At 39.1% G+C, this 22,369-nt stretch overlaps 1 protein-coding gene across 2 annotated transcripts in view; it reads right to left on the reverse strand.

Moving 5' to 3' along the window:
* ABCB7 (ATP binding cassette subfamily B member 7) overlaps positions 1–10,036 on the reverse strand; it is a 68,788-nt gene extending 58,752 nt beyond the window's left edge. For both annotated transcript variants that reach the window (XM_030574343.1, XM_030574342.1), the window contains exon 1: positions 9,862–10,036. In XM_030574343.1, coding sequence (XP_030430203.1) covers positions 9,862–10,023 — 162 coding nt within the window. In that variant the 5' untranslated portion in view covers positions 10,024–10,036. The remainder of the gene's footprint in view (positions 1–9,861) is intronic.
* Positions 10,037–22,369: the final 12,333 nt, after the last annotated feature.

A 22,369-nucleotide genomic window follows, 5' to 3' on the forward strand; every position in this document is an offset into this window, starting at 1 on the left:
TTTATAATGGTACTAAATATATTTTAAAGTATTTTTAATTTATAAGGCGGGGGGGGTGTCGCACTCAGATGCTTGCTATGTGAAAGGGGTCACCAGTACAAAAGTTTGAGAACCACTGACACAGACAGTAGTTTTTTATCACTTGATAATCTGGAGGTTTTTGCAAGATGATATGCCATATCATACTCATTTCACTAACTAAAAATTTATGTCTACTCCACTACAAAGCAGACAGACTAAGACTACGTTCCCATTTATGCACCACTCTCTGAAATCATCTTCCTGTTAAAAATCTTCTAAAGATGTAACTTTTCAAGATCTTTCAAAATAGACCAACAATGAATGTTTCAAGTTGATGAATTCATTTTATTTTTTGTTTTAAATCCATTGTGCATAAATATTGCACAGGTTTTAGAATAGTGCTGCAGTATCTCATCACAAAAGGACAGGATATGGACCAAGCTTCTGCCTTATCTCTGAATTTCTTGTCTTGCACAAGTTTAAAAACAGAACCCCTATCATCATTTGAACATAGTCTTTTGTCATTTAATTTATTTCTGTCCAGCCATTTTGTCGATCTAAGCAAACAACAACAACTTTATTCTGGTCTGTGATAGAATTGTCTGTCACAGGCATTTAATCAGAACCAATGGTAATGAAAAGCTAGTCAAATAATTACTTCTGCAATAAATATAGGTTTAACATTATTATCAAACTGTAATAATAGCTACTCAAGAATGTTACAAGGATCTTTCATTCATTGTAACATTTGAGATGTGTTTAAAATACTTACTTTACAATTCTGCTTTGCATTTTTACAGTTTTGATTGGCTCATAAATAGAAACAGACTACCAAGAATTTTATTTGGGAACCAAAAAAAAAAAAAAGTTACTTGGCAACATCTACTGGAATGTATTATCAAATATATCCATAGCTGAGAGCAGGAATTTTGACTTGTATATTAGTAATATAACAGGTACCTCTGTATGTGTAAATGATTGTCTCAGTTGTCTTTGGACAACATAAACCCAAGAATACAGCAAAGCATTTTCTGCACCACTCTGGCATTTCAGCAGCAGGGGGAGGGGTGTGTCCCTGTTACAGTTCATTGTTTCAATGGAACTGTATTTTCATTTAGGACTTTGCCACAAAATTCTAATGGAAGGGAATAAGAATTGTCTGGACTTTAAAGGTGACTTGATGTTTAGATGTCACCTTCTACATTATGCCTATGCAAGTTATAGAATGTTGTACTTTTAAAAGATATAAATAAGTAAGTGTAGGAAAAGGGAGAGAGAATTACTGAACAAATGTCAGAAAATAGAGATAAGAATGGAAAATGTCAAGATGCAAAAAAAAACAGCAATAGAAGTAGATAAAATGGAGTATGCTGCTGACCAATTTAGAAAAAAGCCAGTTCAAATTATTTGCTTTCTGAAAATACTTTTAAAAATACCTGAGGTAAAGTACATGTCCAAAATATATGTATTCTAGCACTTAGAAGCACATAGAAGTTAACTATGCAGTAGATTATCAACATAGATCTCTTAAGCCCATGTTTAAAAGGGGAAGTTTATTTCAAAATCAGACAGGCACTTAACTGGTATCAATCCTCACCGTTACGGCTTGGCAATGCTGTTGACTTCATGAAGAGAAAAAGTGTAGCTGGATACAACACAGGCATCAGAAGGCTCAACAATACATTAGAAAATCTAGATGTTGCTGATGACATAGGTCTTCTAAGCGACAGCTCAACCAACATGCAAGGAAAGACCAAGTGACTGTTCAGCATTGTCAAAAAGGCCGGGCTAATAATCAGTTATAAAGAAAAAAATTCAACGAGAACTCCAGCAACTCGCAATTCTAATATCACTTTGGAAGGCAAAGGAATACAGGAAGTGAATCAACTAGCATACTTTGGCAGTAACGTTCAAGCCACAGGGATGTCCAGAAAGAAATAGTATCTGGAATTGGCAAGGCAGCAGCAGTATACGCTACCTTAAACAAGATTTGGCATCAAAAATCTACAGTTTAAAGATGAAATTATGAATCTTCCATTCAAATGTTATTTCTATCTGAACATATGAATATGAAAGCTGGAAATCCAAAAAATACAGATATCCAGATGCCTTTGAAAGCAAATGCCTTAGAAAAATACTAGGTATTAAATGGAATGAATAACAAATGCTGAGATTCGTCAAAGTGAAACAGCCCATTATCTCTAAAGGTATCCAAAAAAATAGTAACAGTTGGGATGGATGTTAATAATGAAGCCAGAGCTCATGCCACAGTAGGACTACACTGGGCAGCTGAAGAAGGAATGACAGAGGATCATTGATGCCATAAGTGATATGTAATAGCATGGGAAGGATTCAGACTTATCCGGAAGTTAACAGATTTCAGGTACTCAGCTCAATCTCAACCTATACCCTAAATTTGGAACTACTATTTAATAATCTGCAGGATACACTATACCTATATACATTTACTTAATCAGTTTTATAGATTAACATACATTTATTCAGACTTTATTTTTACATATTTATTATGTTAGAAAATGGTTAATGATACTTCTTTTATTTATTAGATTATTAATTTTTTTACTTGTGATTTGTGTCAAGCTGCATTTGGATGGAAATTGAAATTAAATTAAAAATGCATAAAATCAGAATTTTATTTAGTTAGTTAAATAAAGCTAGATTAAATGTACTGGATATATGGGAAAAAATAAGTTTATCAAAACATGTTCTGCATTTAAAACTAATTGATTTATCAAATCAGGAAGTATTACACCTCTACCCCACTATAATGCGGTAATGGGGAGCCAAAAATCCCTACCGCGTTACAGCTGAAACCCCGTTATAACAGGGTAGGGGCCGCAGGGCTCCAGCAGTGATTTTAAGGGCCTGGTGCTCCCCGCAGCAGCCTGGTGAATGAATTAGTCTTTTTACTAAACTGACTGAATAAACTGAAAAAGAATAAAATATTTTCTGCACTCACTAGAAAGGTGACAGCTGTCAAAAGCTGGTTTAGCACTTCAAACTCTGGTCCCAGAGGCTTAGCCAGTGACTTCCATGAGTTCAGTGGTTTGACTTTCTTTAAAACTTCAGCAGCAAACATATACTGCTTGATTTTTTTTTTAATTTAACTTTTATTATTTTAGTGGATTATAGCAAGCTTAGGCCTTAGCATTGGCCAACATAAAAATAAACCTATTTAAAATTGAAATTAACAAGAACTTATTTCAACAATCCTGCAGTTAATTTTTTTCAGATTTTTTGTTTCATTAAAAATTTTGATATTTTGGTCTTTCATTTCAATGCAGAGCAAAACACAACTGTTGAAATATCAGAATTTCCTGTGAAGCAGAAATTCTGATTTTCTCTCAGCTGTAGCTAAACAAGATTATCCCTTAACCCAGTTAAAATCTATTCCAATTTCTAGACTTAATCTTAAGTGTGTTTCATAAGCAGGGTTATGCTAGTATCTGACTGGAATTATTACAGAGTAATGCTTATAAAAGAAAACTAGCTACCACAGGGCTCCCTGGTGATTCTCAGTACAATACTCTACTGTCAGTCACATACTAGTTGTGCCCTTTTAGCAGAAACTCTTATGGCTGCCTTTTTTCCTTTTTATAGTTGCTCTGGCTGCTACTGAATTTAATCTTTAACCCTGCAAGGCAAAATTCTGAATTTAATACAGTTAACGACAGGGAATTAGACTGTAAATAGGTTTTCAGCCAGTCTAGATTACAGCAGCCTTTATGATGATTTGCTTTTAAAAAAATTAAAACTAGATCTGTTATGATTAGTGTTATAATATTTTATAAATAGCAATAATAAATTTGTAAAAATTATAATATTCTATGGAAAATGAACTATACTAAAAAAAAGTCACGTGAAGGCAAGAAAGAAGAGAGGTGGTAAAACAGTATTTGGCAAATTTTCAACATTTTAATAGATAATACCTAGTCCTGCCATGAGCGCAGGGGACTGGACTAGAAAGCCTCTCAAAGTCCCCTCCAGTCCTATGATTAAGTGAAAAAATCAAAGTAAACATTTACTCAATAATAAACCAGTTTTAACAGCTGGTCAAATACTATTCCATCAAATAACACATTCAGTAAGTATTTTTCTACTATTCAACACATTTTTAACATGTATTAATCAAAGATGGTAGTTATAATTAAATACAACAGCAGACATTATAATACAGTAAAAGCTGTGTTATCAGGCCCCGTATCAACCAAAAAACTCTAAAAACCAGCATTTCTAATCTTCATGGAAAGTCCAGTTTATAGTCTGGTTGGCACTGGGCCGGCAGGCTCTCTACCTGGTGCTGCGTGGCTTCTCGGAAGCGGCAACATGTCCCTGCTGCTCCTAGGCGGAGGAATGGCCATGATGGGTTCAGAGTGCGGAATGGGGAGCAGGGCTGGAGGTTGGGACATGGGAGGGGGTGTGGGACACGGGTTCTGGGAGGGAGTTTAGGTGCGGGGAACTCAGGACAGGTGGTTGGGGCATGGGAGGGGTTTCAGGATGCCGAGTGATGCTCACCTTGGGCAGCTCCCTGCAAGTGGCAACCTGTCCCTGCTGCTCCAGGTGGAGGCGCAGCTAGGCAGCTCTGCGCACTTTCTCCGCATGCAGGCGCCACCCCTGCAGCTCCCACTGGCTGTGGTTCCCAGCCAAATGGAGCTGCAGAGCCAGCGCACAGAGCCACGCCTTGGCCTAGGAACAGCAGGGACAGCTCACCGCTTGCAAGGTGCCACCCCAGGTGAGCGCCCTCCAGAACTGGCACACTGAAACCCCTTCCTCATTGCAACCCCCTGCCTCGAGCTCTCTCTTGCACCCAAACTCCCTCCCGTGCCCCAACCCTGCACCGCCTGCCGCGTCCAAACTCCCTCCCCCTTAGTTAACCAGAATTTTTCACTTATCAGCACCCCCTACTCCCCCAACAAGGCAGATTAAACTTTTACTGTAGACTGTTTTACTCCTCTTTTAGTACAATGAGTGTGGTTTGGGTTGCTAGCACAAATACTTCCTAACCTGTGGCCTAAACCTACTAGCCAGTAGGAAAGGATTTGATATTTTTTTAAATACAGACTCCTAGAACTGGTCACAGCTAGTTACATATTTTTTTTAAAAAGTTATTTTACTTTGTATACACTTGTGTTTAAAAGCCTGAGAGAGTTAGAATGTGAGTTCATAGTTTAAACAGGGCCATAAGAAGAGAGGCCATCTCTGATGTTATCAGGGCCCAAATAATTTAAGGATTTATAGCAGGGCTGTCTAGGGATTTAAAAAATTAATCACAATTAATCGCTCAATTACAAAAATTAATCACAATTAATCACACTGTTAAACAATAATAGAATACCATTTATTTAAATATTTTTGGGCATTTTCTACATTTTCAAATATATTGAATTACAACCCAAAATAGACAGTATACAGTGCTCACTTTATATTTATCTTTGATTATAAGTATTCACACTGTAAAACAAAAAATAGTATTTTTCAATTCACCTAATCTAAGTACTGTAGTGCAATCTCTTTATCATGAAAGTTGAACTTACATATGTAGAATTATGTACAAAAAATGCATTAAAAAATAAAACAATGTAAAATTTTAGAGCCTGCAAGTCCATTCAGTCCTACTTCTTGTTCAGTCAATCACTCAAAACTAGTTTGTTTACACTTGCAGGAGATAATGCTGCCCGCTTCTTGTTTACCTCACCTGAAAGTGAGAATAGGCATTTGCATGGCACTGTTATAGCCGGCGTTGCAAGATATTTACGTGATAGATGCACTAAAGATTTGTATGTCCCTCCATGCTTCAATCACCATTTCAGGGGACATGTGTCCATGCTGATGACAGGTTCTGCTCGGTAACGATACAAAGAAGTGCGGACCAATGCATGTTCATTTTTATTATCTGAGCCAGATGCAACTAGAAGTTGATTTTCTTCTTTGGTGGTTCGGGTTTTGTAGTTTCTACATCAGAGTGTTGCTCTTTTAAGACTTCTGAAAGCATGCTCCACACCTTGTCCTCTCAGATTTTGGATGACACTTCAGATTCTTAAACCTTGGGTTGAGTGCTGTCTTAAGAAACCTCACATTGGTACCTTCTTTGCATTTTGTCAAATCTGCAGTGAAAGTGTTCATAAAATGAAGATGTGCTGAGTCATTATCCAAGACTGCTACAAGAAGAAATATATGGCAGAATGCGGATAAAACAGAGCAGGGGACATACAAGTCTCCCTGAAGGAGTTAAGTCACAAATTTAATAAACGCATTTTTTTTTAACATGCGTCGTCAGCATGGAAGAGCATCCTCTGTAATGGTGGCTGAAGCATAAAAGGGCTTACGAATGTTTAATTCTCAATTACTGAGGCACACTCATGTACTTTGCTTTCCACAACCAAATCTCTGTACAACTTTTCATGAGTGATGTACCCGAATATTAAGATTCTAATAACTAAACTGTATTGCTAAATCTATTCACCTAAATGTGGGTTATTGCTGATTATGCACTATATGTATCTTATGACTTTAAAAACAAAAGTTGTATTTGCGGATAATCTAAGCACTATACTCAGATGTACGGACACACTTTTCTGAACCCATATATTATATAATTTTAACATTAGCTTTAATATCTTTTTTTTATATCTGGCACGTAAAAACCTTGCAATGCCAGCTACAAAAGTGCCATGCAAATGCCTGTTCTCACTTTTTGGTGACATTTTAAATAAGAAGAGGGCAGCATTATCTCCTGTAAATGTACACAAACTTGTTTGTCTTAGCAATTGGCTGAACAAGAAGTAGGACTGAATGGACTTGTAGCCTCTGAAGTTTTATATTGTTTTCTTTTTGAGTGCAGTTATGTAACAAAAAATAAATCTACATTGATAAATTGCACTTTCAGGACAAAGAGATTGCACAACAGTACTTGTATGAGGTGAACTGAAAAATACAATTTCTTTTGTTTAGCATTTGTACAGTGCAAATAGTCAAAAATAATATAGCCTTATTTCAATTACAATACAGAATACAACATATATGCAAATGTAGAAAAACATCCAAAATATTTAATAAATTTCAATTAGTATCTATTGTTTAACAGTGCGATTAAAGACTGTGATTAATTACGATTATTTTTTAAATGTAATTTTTTTTTAGTTAATCACTTGAGTTACTGCAATTAATTGATAGCACTTATTTATAGGTTAAAAACAAGTATTTTAAAACAGCAACCCCGAAAAAGCATGGTGTTACATAACACAGCTGCAACATACTCTTCAGAAGCTGGAGGTTCAGAGTAGTCATTTTTTGGCCTCTATGCCAAGAGGATAATGTCATTACCACTGAATGCGCGGGTGGCTTTTTGATACAGACACTGTGTCTCCATTAGACTGGGGAGGGATAGCTCAGTGGTTTGAGCATTGGCCTGCTAAACCCAGAGTTGTGAATTCAATCCTTGAGGAGGCCGCTTAAGGATCTGGAGCAAAAATCAGTACTTGGTCCTGCAGGTGAAGGCAGGGGGCTGGACTTGATGACCTTTTGAGGTCCCTTCCAGTTCTAGGAGATAGGTATACCTTCAATTATTATTATTATTTTTATAATTACAGGTCCCCTAGCCTACTTAACAGCCTTCTGTTATTCTAGGTCAAATTTCAACCAGTATTTTGGATATAAAAAACACTGTCTCACTCTTTAACAGTCCCCCTTTTATGTCACTACCTGATAAACCAACAACATGTAACAAAACCAGGGTGGATAAAAATCAGTGATTTTTTTTTAAACCAAAAATCAGATTTTTTTTTGATCAAATGCTTTTTGAGGAAAAATCCTATCTAAAGATAGTTTTAATTAAGATACATTATAGCTCAAAGATATTTCATCATGGAATAGGGATTATAAATCCTAATTCTATAATATGAGACAATATATTCATGTAATGTTTAAGAAAAGTTTTGTAAATGAGTTCCAATAATTCATGGATTATGGATCCAATTTTACAGGGTTCCAGGGGCTTCTGTATAGATTATTTAGGTTAATCTTTCTATCTACCCAATGGGACTCAGTGCTCAGTCTCGAAGATACCATCAAAGATGCTTAGTTTTGCAGTTCTCAAACTATTGAGTTGTGTTTCCAGAGATAACATGCTTGTTAACAGCAAAAATGTTTTAAAATACATAATACATAGAGGTGAGAAATAACAGACCTCAATCCTATTGTCCCTCTGCAAATTTGTGTACAATCAATCCCTTACCCTTCTCTAAAAGTGCAAAGTTTCAAAAAGTTCAAGAATAGAAGATTTGTGGAGGGCGGAATAGATCTGGACAAGGAGAAGAAGTTTGGAGATAAATGTGAGAAGGGAGAGACAGGCAATAGAAACAAAAGTGAAACTGTTTGAGCAGCATATACCAGAATGCACTTTTATGTAGAAATCCATGATTAAATCAAATCCACCCTGAACAAAACTTTGTGTTAAATATTTGTTTGTTATAAACATTTCACAATTAAAAGATCAGTTACTATTACTTAAGAAAGCTTCCAATTTTGTTTTAAAAACATTAGAACTAAAGTGCATCACAATTAACAACCACAGATGTAAATATTAGAGAGAATACACTATTTACATGGCTGTCAGAAGCCCCAAATCTGTTCAAGGCAGTATAATTAGTACTAGGCCCTCAGTTACCCACTACAGAATAAGCAACAGCTGTCTGCTCAGGTCCTCCTACATTCACACTATAGCTCCAGCAAGTTCCCCACTTTGCTGATTTCACTTTCATTTTCTTCACCAGAATAACCTGGTGAGGTACAACTGCTTGATTACATGACGGTCAGAGGTGGAGCACGGGGAAAACAAATTGACTCAGAAATTGAGAAGCTGGGGATGGACAACACAGGGGATGAGTGGATCACTTGACAGTTATCTGTTCTGTTCATTCCCTTTGGGGCGCTTTACATTAGCCACTGTCACAAGATATGGGGCTAGATCAGCTGTTCTCAGACTTTTGTATTGGTGACCCCTTTCACACAGCAAGCTCTGAATACAACCCCCCTTATAAATTAAAAACACTTAATATATTTAATACCATTATAAATGCTGCAGGCAAAGCAGGGTTTGGGGTGGAGCCTAACAGTTCGCAGCCCCCCATATAGTAACCTCATGATCCCCAGAGGGATCCCGACCCCATTTTAGAACCTCTGGGCTAGATGGACCTTTGGTCTGACCCACTATGGCTGCTCTTATCCTTTGTATATTCATCCACTCATATAAAATATGTAGCTACAAAAAAAAAAAAAAGCTAGGCAAACTACAGGGCAATAGAATGAAGACATCCAAGAAAAAAATATATTATGGTGGAAATCAGTAACAAAGCAAAGGAGGCTCAGAAGGAAAAGGACAAACCAAATCTTCCCACCAGCCATGGTTTATCAGTAAAAACAGGCAGAAACACACAGGGCAGCAAATTCCACTAAAAAAGCCCAATCCCAACACCCCTATACAGCAACTCACTACCTGCTCGTCCCTAGTCTCCCCTGCCCGGGCTGCCCTAGTCCTCGGCCCTGCTGGCCCTGCCTCCTTGCCCCATTCCCCTGCAATCCTGACCCCAGCGCCCCTTCCTCACAGGAACAGTCCCATGCCGACGAGCCCCCTTGCTCCCCACCCCCCAGCACCCCACTGCCGACTACCCCCCACTCAAGCCTGCAGGAGCCCTGCCCTCATCCCCGGCTCTGCCCGCCCCAAAGACCCCTCTCCTCCCTTTGCCCGCCGCTGCCCCGGCTCCCGCCGTGTCCTCCCCGCTAGCGCCCGGTCCCGGGAGGGACTCACGTTCCCCGCCGCACCTGACAGATCCGCGGGGAGGCCTGGCTCCGCTTCAGCCCGCTGCCGGCTGTCCAGCCGTGGACGCAGGCCGCCGGCTGCCGGAGCAGGGACGCTTCCAGCAGCCTGCGCCGATAGAAGGCGGCGAGAGCCGCCAGGCTCCGCGGAGCCCCCAGCAGCGCCATCTTGAAAGAAAGAGAAGACAGAGAGGATTGTGGGATACTGGCAGACTAGATCGGGGTGGGGGAGAAGGAGCGAGGGCGAGAGTTCGCATGCCCCCCTCACCTGACCTTGCCTGGTACCGGAAATGGAGCTCGCTCTAGAGTAGTGTTGGTGGGAACCAGGCCAAGGGTTTCAATCCATCTCTCCCAGCGCTTGGTGCCACCTATGCTGAGAAAGCCCTGTGCCTGCTGCAGAGCCACTGGTGACCCCGCGGGCAGTGTTCCCAGCCCTAGTGGGAGACCTGCCAGAGGCAGCTACCTGGCCCTGTCCACGAATCTCCATGGCAGCCTGGACAGTGCCAGGTTACCCAGGCAGGGAGCCATCCTGGGCTTTGATGCAGTGTGGGGATGGAGTGGCTGCATGCTCTGTCCTGGAGCTGCCAGCATCACTGCCTGCTGCCCCTGTTTCTCATTTTCACAAAACAAGTTTTGTAACCCATCAGCTATGGTGGACTCTGGGCACCTGAGCAAGCCACTGGCCTTCCAAACTAGTGAAATTGACCATAGGTTAGGTGAGCATATTAGCAGTCACACAAAGCTTCTCTTTCCAACCCCCAGGGAATAGGATGACTAGATGCACCAGGACAATGGAATGTACTAGTTTTTAAGGACCATATCTGCCTCTCAGACTGGTGGGGGATAGGGAAGAGTGTGAGTGTGTGTCCTGTACTTTAAGGAAATTCCCTAGTGAAGATTCTCCAAGCCCCAGCATGTTCCTCTAGCAGGGGAAGACAGGAGCAGGACAGAAGCTATTTCCCCCTTCTCTCCAAGGTATTAAAACCTTTCCAGGGTAGTTTCTTAGCTCCTTCCATAAACTGTTCATCTTGAGTTACAGCACCCCCCATTCCTGCAAGGTATAGTGTAACTGATTTTACTCTAGTCACCCTTTCTGATATTCCTAGTTGTGGAGCTGGATCATCAGAACAGTGGGACCCTCAAAACCAAATGCACCTGAATCCACATATTAGACTTATTCACCCATCCTTAACAACGCCATAGTTTTAAGATTAATGTTTTGGCAATTTTTAAAGTCTTCTGTTGTAAAGGAAGGTGTTTGTTTCAAGGTGATATTTAACAATCTAACTCCAAATCTCCTTTATTCAAATTATCACAGAGCGTGATAGCTCCATAAAACCAGGAGAAGTATCCAAACTCTGACACGAGTGTCCATTTTGGGCAACTTCTATGAGCCCTGCAGGGCCAACTTTATTGATTGCAATAGCTACCCTCAACTTGATTGCAGAGTGGGCTCTCTCTTAATGCAAGAGGCCTGAAAATGGAAGTGTAAAATCTGGACTGAGAAGGATTAAGATATTGCTTGGATTAAGATAGATCCCCTGTATGTAATGCTCCGTTATCTCTGTATAGAACTGAGTCTATAGTCAAGATAGGTATAGCTGTGAGCCACCCAACAGAACTCCTTGGGAAAGTGAAGCTTTGTTTACCCCAGCACAACTTTGGTTTTTCTGAGATCAAATCAACATGGTAATAATAGGTCCCTAATTCAATACCAGTCTGAAAATTGAGGAAATTAGGGAATGTGTCATAGATTACAACAGTGTATGTACTCTCATCTGATTGGCATGCAGAGTCATGATGAAGCTGTAACTCTGTGTGACATTATTAATCACACAAAGATCTCTTCAAAGCTACTGGAGCTTGACTATTGCTGTTGCTGCCTTCTGAGAGAGTTCTGAGCTCAGTTAGGGAGACAGCCTGGCAGCAAAAAGGAAAAAAAAGAAAGAGGCCTGGTTTAAAACTGATTTTAATGAGGTAGGTTTCTCAGGAATTACTAGGCTTCACTATGACATCCAACATTGCTTTGGACCAAGATTCACTTCAAACTATATAGGTGACATTTCTCTGTTACTAATCGGATTCTTCGTCATAATCATAGTTGGCAGTATTTGATCTGAACAGTGCCACCTAGTGTAATCCTGCAAGGAAATAAATTTTAATTTAGCAGTAGAATAGAATAATAATACTGTATTACAAGATTACTTTGCACAGCTCTAGTACCTTTTAACTGGGGACCTAAATCACTTGACAAACATTAATTATTCAAGTCTCACAACTCCACAGTGAGCCAATGGTATTATTAGAGCCCTTTAATGTAAATTGAAAGAGAGAGAATAAGAGGTTACTTGAGGTCACACATTGAGTCAGTGGTCTGTAATATAATTTAGGAGAACCACTGAAGTTAGAGATCGAAAGATTCAGGAAATCATCCAGTTCATATCCCTGCCAGTGCAGAATTTTTGCCTACAGGCACTTTCTAATGTTTTGTCTAATTCTACGCCTAAAATTCCAAAGCAAATCATAGTTTTGTCAGGAATATTTGTAGACATTCCATATAAGGAATGTGTGTGAGACTTCGGAGTGGTTTGATTGAACTCCCAAGCTGGAGGTATAGCCATAGCTCTGAGATCAAAAATAATATTAGGAGACTGGAGGGATTCATTTCTGAAAAGAGGTTAAAAGAGCTAAATATTAACAGCTTGGTTTACAGATAACTAAGGGGATACAATGAAAAAATAAACATTAAGGAAGGAGAGGAATTATTTACGGTGACATGTGAGTGAATTACAAGGAGTAATGAGATCACAGTAAATATGTAAAAATTAAGACTGAATAGTAGGAGAAAACTCTTATGGTGGGATTTGATAGGCAATGGAATGGAATCACAAGGAAAGTAGTGGAATCCCTATCACTTGGGAACAGAGTGGATTGATTTAAAACCAAGTGGAACACCCTCAATTTAAATCAATTTTAATATGACCATTAAAACATTGCTTTACAAGTAAATAGAGCCTTCATGATATATTTGGTATTTTTTTTTGCTACCTCGAAGGGTACACTATAACTCATAGACTCATAGACTCCAGGACTGGAAGGGACCTCGAGAGGTCATCGAGTCCAGTCCCCTGCCCTCATGGCAGGACCAAATACTGTCTAGACCATCCCTAATAGACATTTATCTAACCTACTCTTAAATATCTCCAGAGATGGAGATTCCACAACTTCCCTAGGCAATCTATTCCAGTGTTTAACTACCCTGACAGTTAGGAACTTTTTCCTAATGTCCAACCTAAATCTCCCTTGCTGCAGTTTAAGCCCATTGCTTCTTGTTCTATCATTGGAGGCTAAGGTGAACAAGTTTTCTCCCTCCTCCTGATGACATCCTTTTAGATACCTGAAAACTGCTATCATGTCCCCTCTCAGTCTTCTCTGTTCCAAACTAAACAAACCCAATTCCTTCAGCCTTCCTTCATAGGTCATGTTCTCAAGACCTTTCATCATTCTTGTTGCTCTTCTCTGGACCCTCTCCAATTTCTCCACATCTTTCTTGAAATGCGGTGCCCAGAACTGGACACAATACTCCAGTTGAGGCCTAACCAGCGCAGAGTAAAGCGGAAGAATGACTTCTCGTGTCTTGTTTACAACACACCTGTTAATGCATCCCAGAATCATGTTTGCTTTTTTTGCAACAGTATCACACTGTTGACTCATATTAAGCCTGTGGTCTACTATGACCCCTAGATCTTTTTCTGCCATACTCCTTCCTAGACAGTCTCTTCCCATTCTGTATGTGTGAAACTGATTGTTCCTTCCTAGGTGGAGCACTTTGCATTTATCTTTATTGTACTTCATCCTGTTTACCTCAGACCATTTCTCCAATTTGTCCAGATCATTTTGAATTTTGACCCTGTCCTCCAAAGCAGTTGCAATCCCTCCCAGTTTGGTATCGTCCGCAAACTTAATAAGCGTACTTTCTATGCCAACATCTAAATCGTTGATGAAGATATTGAACAGAACCGGTCCCAAAACAGACCCCTGTGCAACCCCACTTGTTATACCTTTCCAGCAGGATTGGGAGCCATTAACCACTACTCTCTGAGTACGGTTATCCAGCCAGTTATGCACCCACCTTATAGTAGCCCCATCTAAATTGTACTTTCCTAGTTTATCCATAAGAATATCATGCGAGACCGTATCAAATGCCTTACTAAAGTCTAGGTATATCACATCCACCGCTTCTCCCTTATCCACAAGGCTCGTTATCCTATCAAAGAATGCTATCAGATTAGTTTGACACGATTTGTTCTTTACAAATCCATGCTGGCTATTCCCTATCACCTTACCACCTTTCAAGTGTTTGCAGATGATTTCTTTGATTACCTGCTCCATTATCTTCCCTGGCACAGAAGTTATACTAACTGGTCTGTAGTTTCCTGGGTTGTTTTTATTTCCCTTTTTATAGATGGGCACTATATTTGCCCCCTTCCAGTCTTCAGGAATCTCCCCCGTCTCCCATGATTTCCCAAAGATAATAGCTAGAGGCTCAGATACCTCTTCTATTAACTCCTTGAGTATTCTAGGATGCATTTCATCAGGCCCTGGTGACTTGCAGGCATCTAACTTTTCTAAGTGATTTTTTACTTGCTCTTTCCTTATTTTCTCTTCTAAACCTACCCTCTTCCCGTAAGCATTCACTATACTAGACATTCCTTCAGACTTCTCAGTGAAGACTGAAACAAAGAAGTCATTAAGCATCTCTGCCATTTCCAAGTCTCCTGTTACTGTTTCCCCCTCCTCATTGAGCAGTGGGCCTACCCTGTCTTAGTCTTCCTCTTGCTTCTAATGTATTGATAAAATGTCTTCTTGTTTCCCTTTATTCCCATAGCTAGTTTGAGTTCATTCTGTGCCTTTGCTTTTCTAATCTTACCTCTGCATTCCTGTGTTATTTGCCTATATTCATCCTTTGTGATATGACCTAGTTTCCATTTTTTATATGACGCCTTTTTATTTTGTAGGTCACGCAAGATCTCAAGGGTAAGCCAAGGTGGTCTTTTGCCACATTTTCTATCTTTCCTAACCATCGGAATAACTTGCTTTTGGGCCCTTAATAGCGTCCCTTTGAAAAACTGCCAACTTTCCTCAGTTGTTTTTCCCCTCAGTCTTAATTCCCATGGGACCTTACCTATCAGCTCTCTGAGCTTACCAAAATCCGCCTTCCTGAAATCCATTGTCTCTATTCTGCTGTACTCCCTTCTACCCTTCCTTAGAATTGCAAATTCTATGATTTCATGATCACTTTCACCCAAGCTTCCTTCTACTTTCAAATTCTCAACAAGTTCCTCCCTATTTGTTAAAATCAAGTCTAGAACAGCTTCCCCCCAGTAGCTTTTTCAACTTTCTGAAATAAAAAGTTGTCTGCAATGCAGTCCAGGAACTTATTGGATAGTCTGTGCCCCGCGGTGTTATTTTCCCAACATATATCTGGATAGTTGAAGTCCCCCATCACCACCAAATCTTGGGCTTTGGATGATTTTGTTAGTTGTTTGAAAAAAGCCTCATCCACCTCTTCCGCCTGATTAGGTAGCCTGTAGTAGACTCCCAGCACGACATTACCTGTGTTTTTTACCCCTTTTAGCCTAACCCAGAGACTCTCCACACTTCCGTCTCCTATGTCCATCTCCACCTCAGTCCAAGTGTGTACATTTTTAATATATAAGGCAACACCTCCTCCCTTTTTCCCCTGTCTATCCTTCCTGAGCAAACTATACCCATCCACACCAACATTCCAGTCGTGTGTATTATCCCACCAAGTTTCAGTAATGCCAATAATGTCATAGTTGTATTTATTTATTAGCACTTCCAGTTCTTCCTGCTTATTACCCATACTTCTTGCATTTGTATATAGGCATCTAAGATACTGGTTTGATCTTGCCTCCCAGCTTTGCCCTGACCCTCCTTCCTCTCTGTCATTATAGCCCGTGCTCCCTCCTGTTTCCAACCCATCTCCCAGGTCTTGTTCCCCGTATGTATATTCAAAATATACATTTATTTAAGCAATTATATAACTTAATAGTTTCAGATTCTTAATTGCACAATTTAAGTATGTTAGCAAAATAATAAGTGAGATATTACTTTTTTGCTAGATAATTAAATTTTTGCTCCTGATTTGTGTCAAGCTGCATTTGGATGATGACTAGAATTTAATTAAACACACCAAACAGCATATAAAATGTATTAAACAAAAGAACCTTAAATGTTTTGGATACATAAACTTCCTTTATCAAAACATGTTTCACATTTACAACTAAATGATTTATTAAACAGAGGGAATAACTATAGCCTGTGAATTAAACTGATTATTTCAGGTCACCTTGGGAAAATTTTCCTCAGAACATAATATGTTAGACCAATGATCCATCTAGCCCAGTCTCCTTGTCTTCTGACAGTGGTGGTGCCAGATGCTTGAGAGAGAATCAACACCACAGGGCAGTTTATCAAGTGAACCATCCCTGGTCATCTGCTCCCAGCTTCTGGCAGTCAGAAGTTTGGGCACACCCAGAGCATGGGGTTGCATCCCTGACCATCTTGGCTAATAGTTATTGATGGATCTATCCTTCAAGAAATTATCTAATTATTTTTTTAACTCAGTTATGCTTTTGGCCTTCACAACATCACCATCAACGAGTTCAACAGGTTGACTGTGTGTTGTGTGAAGAAGTACTTCTTTATGTTTGTTTTAAACATGATGCCTATTAATGTCATTGGGTCTTTTGTTCTGTGAAGGGGTAAATAACACTTCCTTATTCACTTTCTACACGCCAGTCATGATTTATAGACCTCTATCATATCCCTCTCAATTGTGTATTTTCTAATCTGACCAGTCTGAGTCTTTTAAATCTCTCCTCATATGGAAACTGTTCCATACCCCTAATCATTTTTGTTTCCCTTCTCTGTACCTTTTTCAATACTAATCTATCCTTTTTGAGGTGGGTGTGACTAGAACTGCATGTGGTATTCAAGGTATGGGGATACTATGGATTTACATAGTGGCATTATGATATTTTCTATTAATTTCCTAATGGTTCCTAACATGGTTAGCTTTTTTGACTGTCGCTGCACATTGAGCAAATGTTTTTGGCAAACTATCCCTAATAACTTCAAGATCTCTTTCTTGAGTGGTAACAGCTAATTTAGACCCCATCATTTTGTATGTATAGTTGAGATTATGTTTTCCAGTGTGCATTACTTTGCATTTATCAACATTGAATTTCATCAGTCATTTTGTTGCCCTATCACCAATTTTGTGAGAGCCCTTTGTAGCTCTTCACAGTCAGATTTGGATTAAACCACTATGAGTAATTTTGCATCATCTGCAAACTTTGCCCAGCTCACTATTTATCCCTTTTTCCAGATAATTTTTGAATATGTTAAACAGCATAGATCACTACAGATCCTTGGGGGACCCCACTATTTACTGCTCTCCACTGTGAAAACTGATCATTCATTCCTACCTTTGTTTTCTATCAATGAGAGGACATTCCCTCTTATCCCATGATTGCCTACTTTGCTTAAGAGCCTTTTTTGTGTGTGAGGAACCTTGTCAAAAGTTTTCCGAAAGTCCAAGGAAACTACATCCACTGAATCACCCTTATCCATGTGTTTGTTACCGCCCTCAAATAATTGTTTATTTATGATAACTCTTTTCTTTACTGTAGTTTCAACCAATTTGCCTGATCCTGATGTTAGTCTTACCAGTCTGTAATTGCCAGGGTTGCCTCTTTAAAAATCAGCATGTGCCAATTATCTTGTACAGAGTTTGATTTAACCAAGAAGTTACATGGCACTGTTAGTAGTTCTGAATTTCACATTTCAGTTCCTTCAGAACTCTTGGGTGACTACCATCTGGTCCTGGTAACTTACTTCATCAATATGTTCCAAATATGCCTTAGTCAAAGCAATTGGGAGTTTAAATTACCTACTCACCTAAGTCTCTTGAAAATGACAATCTCCTAAGTTACTTTGTCCATCTATCAGACTTCTATAACTGGTAGATCTCATCCTCAACCTCCTCATTTTTATTCATAGACTGGAAGAGAAAGACAAGTTTTCCTGCTTTGTCGTCAACTCCAATTCAATTTCTCACTTTTGAATGAATTAGTCCAAATGAAGAAAATATTATTTCTGTGCCTGAAGAAGAGGCTACTGGTGTCAAAAGCTAGCTTAGCACTTGAAAAGTGAGTGATTCCAGGTGCTTAGCTGCTGACTTCCATCAGTTCAGTGGTGTGACTTTTTTTAAATTGAGACCGGAGACAATTAGGGCTCAGTGAGAAAGAAGCTATAAAACAGGAGTAAGATGCCACCCAGGTGGGCTTGGTGGATGATCCTGATGAGATACGTGATCCTGTCTCCTGTTTTCAGAGGCCAGTTCCCAATGCCTGTGAAGATGTGCCAGTCTCTTGCATCCAGTAACACAGCCCCTGGATCCCCCCACAGGATCAAGTGCTTAATACAATACATGTTGTGACATGTTTAAAGAGCTTGACCTCAAAAGTTAGATATTTTTCTTCTGATTCTTTCTTTATAAAGATCAGCCCTTAACTCAAAGTTGTTGATAGAGGGTCATGGATTCAGCATATTTATTTTTAAAAATGTTTTGCAAGATAGTTTAGGTCCTAACATACTTTGTATTAAATTCAGATTTCATTGTAAACAGGTTTATTTTTAAAAAAGAAGAAAATTATAATTTAAACAAAATTAAAAAATCCAATTGAAATTTTATTTAAAAAAAATCTATTTTTAATCCATTCTGTTTGGGAACTCCCATCATTTGGAACTTTTAAAATTAAATGGAACAATTCACTAGAAAATGGCCTCTAGTGAACAGTCCTGTACTCGGGCTAACAACTGTGCTCTTTCTTTAGAGAAAATTCTGTAATCTTAGTAAATTTCATATTGTATCTCTATGGACTGAATTACTTCAGAGGTTTATAATGTCTTTGATTCTATGCTATGAGTTAAGATGTGCAACTTTATTTATATATATATATTCAAGGGGGGATTGTATTTAATATATTTGAAAAAAAAATCTCATCTTCTTTTCTATAGTTAAGGTCCTTCCAATTCTGCTGTATTTTTCCTCTTCCTATGTTCTTTGGTCAGTCCCCCCATTCTGCTTTTTTAATGCTTTTCTTCCTCGCTCCTAGCATTATGGCCTACTAGCAATTATTATTTGTATTAGTGTAACGCCTTGTTGTGCTAGGCACTATCTTCCACTATGTGTTGGTACAATCCATGCCCCAAAGAGACAAGACAGGGTGGGAAAATGGAGGCCCAGACAGGGGAAGTGACATACCTAAGGTCACTGTGAAAGTCTGGAAATAGAACCCTGACATCCTGAGTAATTAGCCTAAAAGCCCTGTCTATTGGACCACATTGCCTCCAACTGCATAGTTAATAGGTAAGGAAATTACTTTGACTTCTTAACTCACTAGGTCCCTTGGAACAAGGATTGCTGAAGAGGCCAAGCCTTTAACTTCTAGGGGTCCATGTTTCTCCTGTGACTGCATCTGGTAGAACCAGGGGTGACATGGATAGCATCCAGTCAAGCTGTGATGGGAAAACATGGTGTCTTTGGGGAGAGCTGATACAAGAGGGATAACTGGGTATTTTTGGAGAACCATGCAAAAAAGATGAATCTCTTTTTAACTTATTTGACTGGATTTGGGTATGGGTGCACCTTCCTTTTATACATTTACTTTGACTCCCTTAATCACAGTGGATTACTATACAACAATTGGAGACAGTTGCATTAAAATAAGTACAACACAGTGAGATAAGGCTAAAACCTAGTCCTATCACTGAATGTCCTCACTTCAGTCACTTTTTCAGATTCTTAATATTCTTGGACTAATAACACACTTCCTGTGCGTGTGGAATTGCTTGGCCACTCATTTTCTGTGTAACTTTGTGCAAATCACTTAAAGGCTCTGTCTCAGTCCCCCCCCAAAAAAAAACCAACCCCCCCCCCAAAAAAACCAGTAAAATAGGAATAATAATAATAATAATCCTCTACCACCTAGGATGTTCTAAGGACTAATTAGTTATTGTTTTTACAGCACTTTGAAGATAGTCATAATACCTTTTATTATCCAGGATGAGCAGGTATTTAGACAATTTCCCTTATCTAAGAGCTGTGAGTCAGTGTGCATTACAGAACCAGCAAAATGTTAATGAGGATGTGTATATTACAAACTCCATGAAAACAAGGTATTTCAGAGACAAGCAACTTGATTTCATTTATCTGATCAATTTCAAAATAGGAAAAATAAGGTTAGAAGGGTAAAGAGGCTAGAAGAGTCAAATGTACACTTGACTATGAAGTCAGAAACATAGACTAGATCAGTAGATTAGATCTGTTAAGAGCCTTCCAAACAAAGAAGGTGATTGCGGATTTGACCATGGTGAGCAATGTAGGTTTCATAACCAGATCAAAAACATTTGACCCAAATTCTTACTTCAGTTACATTGGGTTGATCCTATTAAAGGCAAGGGGGTTGCACTGGTGTGACTGAGGATACATCCCTTTTTTACTACAAGCCTGGCTTGATACTTGAATATGAGTGCTTGCATTAATAACGACTAGAATTGATCACCTTAGATGAATACACCCTTTGTTGTTCACTTCACAGTCCTCCCTCAGTTTTGCCCTCTTAATTGAAGCAGACTGATACCTACTAAACATTTTTGCTCTTTGTCCACAACTTCTCCTGTGAAGAAATCTTGACGAAATTTCCAATTTCCTGTCTGAATAGGATTCACTTTTTATTTATTCCAATCCTTCAATAAAATAAGTCTAACCTATATTTCAGCAGGATATAAAAGATCTCTACCATTATCTTCTCAAATCTCCATTTTCTGTTTCCTGAGGTTGGCAGATCTGACTTCATTTAGATGCTCACCTTTTTCACATCTTTGCACACAGATACATTAAATGGCTTAGTAGTGCAAGTAGAATAAAACCATATCTGTAAAAATTCATCAGGGCTGTGCTCACAGGAGATTGTGCAGTGGCAGGGAAGTACTTGACTTGATGTGAAATCCTGAGATTGACACATAAAATATCAAGATCATGAAAATGCGCACACTAGAGGCAATTTATGATAAAAACATAGAAATCAGACAAATTACATGCTGTATCAGTTATGGATGGCAACTGTTAACAAAAAGCATTAAAAAGGTACAATTTTAAAAATCAGGTTGCATGGCTAATCAGGCAGCCTGCTACAGGCTACTTGTGCTGATGAGACCAGCTCTGTGAAAGGCCTTGATCCCTGACACAGCCCCAAGCTTTTTCAGCCAACAAACCCCAAAGTTCTCTCTCATTTTTCCCAAGGTCACATTGGGCTCAGAGGCTACTGCTTGGTTTTCATGCTTTTTGCCTCTGCCTCTCTCTCTCTCTGTTCTTGTCCCTTCTGTTTCTCTGTGTTCTGCCTCCAAAAATACTCAGCAAAAGCCCTCTGCAGTTAGTCCAGAAACCCCTGTGTTCATATAACCCTTTTGTCTTAGATAGGAACTTGTGATTAATGTATTCTTATAGTTATGTTAATTGAAGGGCGAGTTCACACCCCTCAATCTCAGCAAGGTTTTAATTTGACCTATGAGGAGGTTTCACCCAGCTTGTAACAATTTTACATGATTATCTGATTGTTTTAGTCTGGCTAAGAGTACAGTGAAGAACATGTTGATGGCTCACTGCTGCTCTCAAGGATTTCTTGAGTTTTAAGAGCCTTTAACATTTACACCCCCACTAAGCAGTTAGTAAAGTAACTCTATTTTTCAGAGAAGGGACAGTTTGTTTACTTATTCTTTTTTGGTGTTGTTTTTGAACAGAGGATACTGTTGTTTTACAAAAGTAAGATTAAAAACAGCTATTGGTTATTTAAATTAATATATGGGGTAATCATTTTCATTTAAACACTGTACAATATATGACAGCAAAAACCCATAAATAAAGTTCCCTCTTTGCTGGCAACGAAGGTAGTAACTAGTCCAGATACCATAGTCTACAGCAATAAACTAAAAGCCAGCACATTTACTTTCTGATGAGAGTGGACTATATAATTTCCCCCCATAAAACTAAACTCTAAATAGAGGGTCATTGAGACCAAAATTATAATTTACACATTACAATACATTAAAAAAAATTAGAACATTCACTTCATTTCCCTATAAAACAGAGGCTCCCAAACATTTTAGTAAGGTGACCCACCAACTGCATTTTGTCTTTTTTTTTTTTTTTTTCAGTGCACCCAGGATCCAAATCAGTGGGGATCCAAAATTACAGGTCATCTTCCTCCTTGTCCTCCCCTGCTGACGGTCACCAACTATGCAGCAGCACCATGTGTCTTGGCACCACAACCTGGTGTGGAGGAGAGGCCCTTGGGTGGGGTGGGGTGGGGATGGAAGAGCAAGCTTGTCCTCCCCTCTGTGGCGGCTCCTGTCCTGTGGGGCT

This window comes from Gopherus evgoodei, chromosome 9 (assembly GCF_007399415.2).
Source record: "Gopherus evgoodei ecotype Sinaloan lineage chromosome 9, rGopEvg1_v1.p, whole genome shotgun sequence".
NCBI classification, from domain to species: Eukaryota; Metazoa; Chordata; order Testudines; family Testudinidae; genus Gopherus; species Gopherus evgoodei.